General features: G+C 59.8%; 1 protein-coding gene across 2 annotated transcripts; it reads right to left on the bottom strand.

Annotated features, from left to right (window-relative positions):
- PHETA1 (PH domain containing endocytic trafficking adaptor 1) lies at positions 1-6,154 on the bottom strand. Of its 2 annotated transcripts, XM_087828547.1 has the most exons (3): positions 6,090-6,154; positions 3,430-3,573; positions 1-1,767 (listed from the first exon to the last, which is right to left on the bottom strand). In XM_087828547.1, the coding sequence occupies exon 3, from the start codon at positions 1,731-1,733 to the stop codon at positions 1,077-1,079; it is 657 nt and encodes a 218-aa protein (XP_087684673.1). In that variant the 5' UTR covers positions 1,734-1,767; positions 3,430-3,573; positions 6,090-6,154; the 3' UTR covers positions 1-1,076. The 2 variants fall into 2 exon arrangements, with proteins under 2 accessions (XP_087684673.1, XP_087684674.1); XM_087828548.1 differs by lacking the exons at positions 3,430-3,573; positions 6,090-6,154 and adding an exon at positions 2,153-3,320 and having other exon boundaries at positions 1-1,749.
- Between the last annotated feature and the right edge of the window lie 1,748 nt (positions 6,155-7,902).

Here is a 7,902-nt window from a genome sequence, read left to right as displayed (position 1 = left end):
CCCAGGTTCTTCCCCCCCCCACCAGCCCAGGTCTCTAAAGACAGCAGGAAGGGGCCTCGTGGGCCAAGTCTGTCTATCATCAAGAGGGACCCTCTGAAGAATAAAGGTTGGGGAGAGGTGTCCTCAGGGGGTCCCCAGTGTGGGGCACTGAGGACTTGTAAACATGGTCCAGCTTGAGGGCCCAGGAGTATCCCAGCCCCCAGAGTGTCTCTCCGGATGAAGAACGGCCACTGTGGTGCCGAGGAGAGTGAAACAGCAGCCAGCCTCCCCATCGGAATATTGGGGATGGAGGGAGGCTGGGCTGTGATGGAGGAAGGGGTTTCAGAAGCCAAGCACAGCTTCGCAACTGCGTCTTTGCCCCTGCCAGATCAGCACCCAGGCCCCTTCCGGGCGGTGAGTCAGCTCGGGCCACCCTCCCTAGTGAAACCTGCCGGAAAGTCAGCTCAGGCCACGGCTGCCCAGCCAGACTAGACCAGGTCAGATGAGCTCCCGAGAGGCCTCGTCCCAGGACGGGGGTGGAAGAGCTGGCTCTGGGAGAGGAGACTGAGGATGTGGCTAAGGACCATCGGGAGACCGAGGGAGAGCCACCACGTGAACACAGGCACGGCCTCGGCGGGCCAGCAGCCCTCGGGACCAGGCAAGCTCGCCATACCGGTTCCGCATTAACCTGCTGGCACCTTCTGCACCTGCTGCTTCTGGAGGCAGGCAGGCAGGCGGCCTGGAGCTAAGCCAGCTTCTCTGGAGCAAAAGGAGGTCAGACCTAGGCGTGGCGTGTGGTGTGGCACACCCGAACCTTCTCTCTGTCCATGCCAAGGTCCTGTCAGGGACCAAGGCTAACTGGGCATTTGCCTGGTGATCCTCACCAGGTCCCAGTCAGGGACCTGATGCCAGCAGCAGGCCTTTGCTGGTTGATTTGGCTGGGCCTGGGGCTAAAGTTCCTTCAAAACCAGCCCTCGGGCTTCCTGAGGCTCAGCCAGGCCCAGGAGTCTCCTTTGAATGAGGCACAATGGCCTCTTCTGAGTCCTAAAGCACCCCTTAGGACTCAAGTCCCTCCAGAACCAGGACTCCCGGTGACCTCAGGGCTGGGCCCGGCTCCGGAGCCACTGGCTCCTCAGGGCCCTGACCTCCTGCCCGTACAATTCGTGCAGCTGGGCGAAGGTGGCTGAGTCCAGAGGCCCGTTGGGCGCCGAGGCCCGCCGGCGGGGTGGCAGTGGCGGGGGCTCTGGGCCAGGCCGGGCGCCCGTGGAGGTGGCGGGTGGCTCGGTGCTCCAGACCGCACAGCCGTTCTCCTTGGGCGGGAGGGCGCGGGGCCGGCGCGGCGGTGGTGGGCAGCCCCCTGCCTGCATGGCAGCCAGCTGCTGCTCCAGCTCGCGCACCACCAGTCGCAGGTAGTCGAAGCTGGCCCGAGACAGGGCCTTCACCCAGCCCTCCATGGCCGCCTGGCTCTCGGCAGCCAGCACGTAGGTGCGGGCCCGGGCCCCCGCGAAGCGCACGGCGAAGGCAAATTCCTCGGCGGCCTCCACGAGCTCCACGGTGCAGCCCTCCAGGATGATGACACCCACAGGCTCACGGCTGCCCGGGTCCTCGAAGTAGAAGAGCATGTTGCCACGCAGCACGAACCAGCGCCGGTGGTAGGCGGCGTGCCGCCCGCCCTTCTTGTACAGGAAGCCCGCGTTGTCCACCGGGGCGTCGCAGGTGGCGTAGAAGGCCAGGCTGCGCTCGTTCAGCTTCATGGCGGCGAGGACGGGCCTGCAGGGAGCTCAGGGCCTGTCCCACACCAGGTCAGCTGTCACTCACGTGGTCACCTCCACCAGATCACCCGGCGCCTCACCCTGACCTCCCAGCCACCCTCGGGCATCAGCGCCCCTGTTTCACAGATAAGGAAACTGAGGCTCAAAGAGCAGAAGAGACCTGCCCAGGCTCACACAGTCCTCAGGAGCAGAGCCAAGACTCACACCCGGCTTCGACTCAAACCCTGGCCCCAGAGCCAGACTCACAACAACCCTCCTGCATCCTACCGAAAATAATGGGGACTCCTACTGCATGCCAGGCATTTTATGTCCCTTAACTCATCTTGCAACAAACCTTAGTGGGCAAGGACCAGCCTGACCCCCATTTGACAGATGGGGAAACAAAGCAGAGAGTTAGTCACGCGCCCAAAGCCAGGAAGTAAGTTGGGCAGAGCTGAAATTCAAACCCAGGCCTCATTTCAGGCCCTGCTGTTTCCATCACCCCTGGGGCTCAGCTGGGCTGGGCTGACCTTCTGCAGTCCTTTCCGGGTCCCGGCTCTGATTCCCTAACTCAGCTTTGATTTGCCTATCTGGGAAATGACAGGAGCAGAACCTATTTCAGAGGGGTGCACGGCCTCAGCACTCATCAAGCATTTATTAAGCACCCACTGTGTGGGGTCAGGAAAGGCTGTACTGAGAAGGTGAGATTTGAGTAGAGACCTGAAGGAGGTGAGGGAGGGAGCCCCTGGGACAGTGCCAGGCAGAGTAGACAGCAAAGGCAAAGGCCCTAAAGTGGGAACTTGCTAGCGAGCTTGAGGAACAGCCAGGAGGCCACTGAGGCTGGAGCAGGAGGAGGAAGGGGAGAGGCGGTGGGTGCAGTCAGACAGGCAGAAAAGATTGTGGTGAAACAACCCAAAAGAAGGGCCAGAGCTTGGCCCACAGTTACGGGGAGAGGGTGGGCAGACAGCATCGTGTACTCAAAATGGAAAAATCTAACTATGCACTTGGCTCAATGATTTTATCACCTTCCCCAAGGAGCACATGATGGGGCGACATTGGCTGGGTAGGACTTACTGGGAGGTGATAGACGCGTGGGCCCCTAATGTGACCACACCTGCCTCGGGTCTTCCCGGCCGCTGTGAGGACCCACCTTGTGCTCCTTGCTTCACAGCCTTACTCTATATAGGACAGTAGCTACATTTTTCAAAAGACATGTGTGAAGTCCCTGGAATGTAGTCAGTACTCTATTAATGTTTACTCCTCAGCATGGGTGGTGCCTTACTCAGGGCCCAGAGGAGTAAGTATGGGTGGTAGCTTTCCTGAGAGCAGCTTAACCTCACCGGTGGGGGGGGGCGGGGATTGCTCTCAACTGAATCCACCTCATCTCACCTGCCTAGGTAGTCAAGGATGGCTTCCTGGAAGAGGCACCACAACCTGTGATTTTGTAGCTGAGGTCAGACTGTCCTGACTTGGCAGCCAGGCCAAGGTTAGAGGCCCAGAATGCTCAGAGTGTTTCATCCCTGCTCTGCCTCCCTGTACTGTGTGACTTCAGACACGGGCTGCCCTTCTCTGAGCCTCAGTTTCTTTCTTTGCAAAATTAGACTCATGCATTTTCCCCCACAGCCCAACAACTCCACATGGACCCCAGACCCGTTTCTCACAGGAACCACCCACCGTACTTGTCCTATTTCCCTCCTACCTCTCAGGCCACCGCTTGGCTCCCTGCCTTCTGCCCAGTCTGCTTTCAGCTTGCTCTTCTCTGGGTTCAAATGTCAGCTCTGTAGTGTCCAGGCTGTGTGACCTCAGGCAAGCTTTAAGCCTCTCTGGGCCTCTATTTCCACATCTGTAAAACAGGATCATAAAAGCACCTAAGTCAGGGTTGTGGTGACAGTGACAGAGTGATTACACAGAAGGTGCTGAGCATGGTACCGGGCATGCAGTACATGCTCGGCAGTGGTCGCTACTGACGTTCTTCTCGACTTCCCCAAATGCTCCCCGCAGCGCTCTGTCTCAGCAAATGGCCTTCGGCTTCTCCCCTCACCCCCACTCTGACCACTCATCAAGTGATCTCCCTCCTACCTCTTCCAAATCACTGGCCTAATCCCTACCCACTGCCACCTCCCCATTCTAGGCCCCCATCATCGCTCCCTGGACGGCTCCAGTAACCTCTTCATTGGCCTCCCTGCCTCCATGTTCTTCAGGGTAAGAGCCAAATTCCTTCCTAGGCCCCTCCCCTGGCCCCACTGAAATCCATTCCCCACAGAAAGATCCTGTTTAAAACTAAATCCAGCCTGGCTCAGTGGTTGAGCATTGACCTAGGATCTAGGAGATCGGGGTTCGATTCCCAGCCAGGTCCCATGCCACGGTTGCGGGCTCGATCCCCAGCAGGGGACGTGCAGGAGGCAGCCCATCAATGATTCTCTCATCATTGATGTTTCTCTCTCTCTCCCTCTCCCATCCTCTCTCTGAAATCAATAAAGATATTTTTTAAAATAATTTAAAAATAAACCTAAATCCAACCACACCCTTCCACCACTCCAAACCCTCCCATGACTCCCTACTTCTCTCAGATAAAATTCAGTCCTCACCAAGGCCTTCAAGTTCCCTTCCCCTACCCCTTTCTCCCTTAGCTTCAGCCACCGTGGACTCCCTGCTGTTCCTCAAACACATAAGGCCTATTCCCAGCTTAGGGCCTTTGCCCTGGCTGTTCCCTCTGCCTGGAATGCCCTTCCCAGATCTTCACATGGCCAACTCACCCTCCAGTTTCATCTTGACCATCACCTCCTCAGGGAAGCAGTCCCTGACCACCCCATACAAGAGACTTCCTCAGTCGCCCTCCTGTAGCCCAGCCTGAAATCACCTGTGTCATTTCTGCCTGCTCTCGGAGGGCAAGGTATTTTTGTCTGGATTCTAGTGCCTGCATGTAGTGGGTACTCAAATACCTGCAGGATGAGTCAAACCTTAAACCTCTCAACAGCGCCGTGAGAAGGTCTGTTCTTTATCCACATTAACAGACGTGGAAACTGAGACAAAGAGAGGTTAATGACTTGCCCAAAGGTACAATGCTGTGCCCAGAATCCCACGCTCTAGGCAACTGGCTCCAAAAGGGACTTATCCTGGGGTCTCCCCACCCCATTAAGGCGAAAGAAAGAGCAAGTTCCCTCACACTCAACAGCCCTCCTCCTCCCACTGCCAGCCGGGCCCAAGGTCACCAGTGACACAGGAACCTGCTCTGCCCATGGTCCCTGCTTCCTCCAGCCCCTGGGGGGGGGGGGCAGAAGTAGCAGGGGCACCATACTGGCTTATCTCCCCACACTCCAGTTGTTTCTAGTAAGTTCAGAGTCCACCGTAGGCACTGCTGCTGACTCAACAGCCCAGGGCGGGACAGAGAGCTGTAGGGGGCCGGCCCCTCCCTGGTCCCAAGTCCAAGTTCTCACTTGGACCAGTCCAGGCTGGAGGGTCTTGAGAAAGTCACTTCACTTTTCCAAGCCTCAGTTTCCTCATCTGTGAGATGCGCTGTGGAGAGGACTCAATGAGCTAAAATGAAGAAAGCCCTTTGGTCAACTACGGGAAAGGCACCAAAACTACGGCGGCTGTGAGCTAGAGTTTTCACAGCCCTGTCTATAAAATGAGAGCATCAGCACCCATCCCTCCGGGAAGGGCTGAACAAATCCATCCTGATGAGCCATTCTGCAAAAACGCTTAGCAGGTAGCGAGCACCCAGGAAAGCTATCCAAGAGGCAAATGAGCTCAGGGTCTCCGGGGACAGAGCTGGCCCAGAATCCTGGCCTCTGGAGAAACCGAGGCGTGGCATTTAGGCAGGAAACCACACCACAGGTCCTGGGTGAATCCAGCTGCCACAAGGGTCCCCCAGCAGTGGGCGCGGTGGAGAGGGTGCGGCAAGTTACAGGCATGAAAAACATGTGCCCTGGGAGCCCTGAAGCAGGCGCCAGGGGGGACACAGGACCCCTGCCCCAGGCCATCCCAGAGGCTGGATCTCGGGGTCCGGCCCTGCTCCCAGCCGCCCGCGGTCCCTCTGCGCGTCCTGTGCGCAGCGCTCTTGAGTCTCCAGAAGGGGAGCCAGAGCCCCAGGCGGGGGAGTCAACAGCAAAATGTGGGTGCCGGGGGGGGGGGGCTGGTCCCCAGAGCGCCCCCAGCAGCAGAGGTCCCTTAAGCGAAGGGTGGGGGTGGGGCGGGGGGGTCCTCGGCCAAGTTCGCCCCGGGCAGCTGGGGTCCCCAATGGGAAAATTGGGGACGTGGCATCGCCAACAGGCAGATCCCCAGCCGGGGTTTCTCCAGCCGGCGGCGGGAGCGCCGGGCCCAGCGCCCCTCGCGGGTCCCCCCCCAGGCGGGCCTTACCTCGCGGCGGCCTAGGGCGGCGGCGGCGGGACCGGAGGCGCGGGGCCGGGGGGCAGCGCGGCCATGGCCCGGGGCGCGCGCTCGGCGGCGGCGGCGGCGGCGGCGGCGGGGCTTTGTCTCGGGGCCGCGGGGCCGGCGCAGCCGCGGGAGCGCCGGGCTCGGAGGGAAGGGGGCGGGGACAGCCGGACGGTCGGCCACCCGCGGGCGCGCCCCTTTAGCCCCCGCGTCGGTCCCGCCCCCGGATTGGCCAGCCCGACCCGGCGACGTCGTCCCCGACTCCGCTCTTAAAGGGGCCGCGGCGGGCTCGCGGGTCTTCAGTGCCGGACCCCGGGGCGGGAGGGGCCGGGGGAAAGGAGGCCTGGATTCCCGAGAGCGGACGGGCGTCCTGGGGTAAGGACCGCGGGAGGACTGGGCGGGGCCACCCCTGAAGCCCTAGGTCTGGAGCCCGAGACACCCCCCCTCCCCCTGTCCCTGGCTAGAGTTGCCAGATTTAGGGAATTCGACGCCCAACTAAACTGCAAAATAACTCTAAATGCTGAAAATTTGTGACGTATTCGGGGCGGGAAAAAAACACACAAAACAAACCTGAATGCAGGACATTTCGGGCGTCCTGAGAAAGCCAGTAGAGGACTCCGTTTCCCCTGTGACATAAAGACGGGCCGTGGTGTCCCAAGTTCGTGGCGCACAGTAGGTGCTCTCGGCCCGCAGCAAAGTCTGCTGCTGCTGTTCTGCACAGAACAGCCTGGTCCACCCCCTCCCGGGACCAGCTTTCTCCCCGCCCTTGCTGTCCCCTCCTCGCGGTCCGCAGGGCCCCTTGGGCTGATTTCAGAGAGAGGAGGGGAGAGGGAGAGAGAGAAACGGCAACGATGAGAGAGTCACGGATGGGTCGCCTCCTGCGCGCCCCCTGCTGGGGATCGAACCCACAACACGGGCCCTGGGCCCTGACCGGGAATCGAACCCGTAATCTCCTGGTTCATGGGTCAGCGCTCAGCCGCTCAGCCTCCCCCCCCAGGCTCTAGAAGTGATCTGTGCGAGGAAGGCCGTTAGCCACATCGGTGGGGTAGGAAAACGGGGAGTGCAATTTTAGACAAGGTGGAAGGCAGGGAAAGCTGCTCCGAGGAGCAGGGACCTGAAGGAAGTAAAGGAGGGAGCCGTGGAGACATCCGAGGGAAGGATGTCCCAGGCAGAGGGAACAGCAAGTGCAGGGGTCCTGAGATGGGACCATCCCAAGCATGTCTGAATGCAGAAGACACCAGGGGGCTGGAGCCGAGGGAGCACGTGGAAGAACAGTAGGAAGAGGGCAGAGAGTGTTGGCAAAGCCAGGCTGCTTAGGGCCCTCGTGAATCAGGGGAAAGATTCTGCTTTCAAGAGGCGGAGAGAGACTTGATGAGATTAGCTGAGCCCCTGGATCCAGCTATGCCTGATGCTGCATTAACTCCTCCGGGAGGAACGGCAAGCTGGAGTTTTCCCAGATCTAGATGCTCGCCACATAAAGAAAATGCCGGGCACATGGGCATTTGGGCCTTGGTGCAGGGGAACTGTCCCAGAGGTCTGAGTCTTGGCTCTCAGAGCCCCTCTTGCCAGAGTCAAGGGTTGATACAGGTGAAAGGGCAGATGTTGGAGAGCAAGAGCCTACTTTGGGGGGGGGGGGGGCACGTCGCTTAGCAGTTGAGCATCGACCTAGGATCCAGGAGATCGGGGGTTTGATTCCCAGTCAGGGCACATGCCCAGGTTGCGGGCTGCAGCCGATCAATGACTCTCTCATCATTGATGTTTCTATCTCTCTCCCTCCCCCTCCTTTCCTCTCTCTGAA

Source organism: Miniopterus natalensis, chromosome 20 (assembly GCF_054644295.1).
Source record: "Miniopterus natalensis isolate mMinNat1 chromosome 20, mMinNat1.hap1, whole genome shotgun sequence".
Lineage (NCBI taxonomy): Eukaryota > Metazoa > Chordata > Mammalia > Chiroptera > Miniopteridae > Miniopterus > Miniopterus natalensis.
The sequence above is the reverse complement of the archived record's forward strand: the minus strand, read 5'-3'. Positions and strand labels throughout refer to the sequence as shown.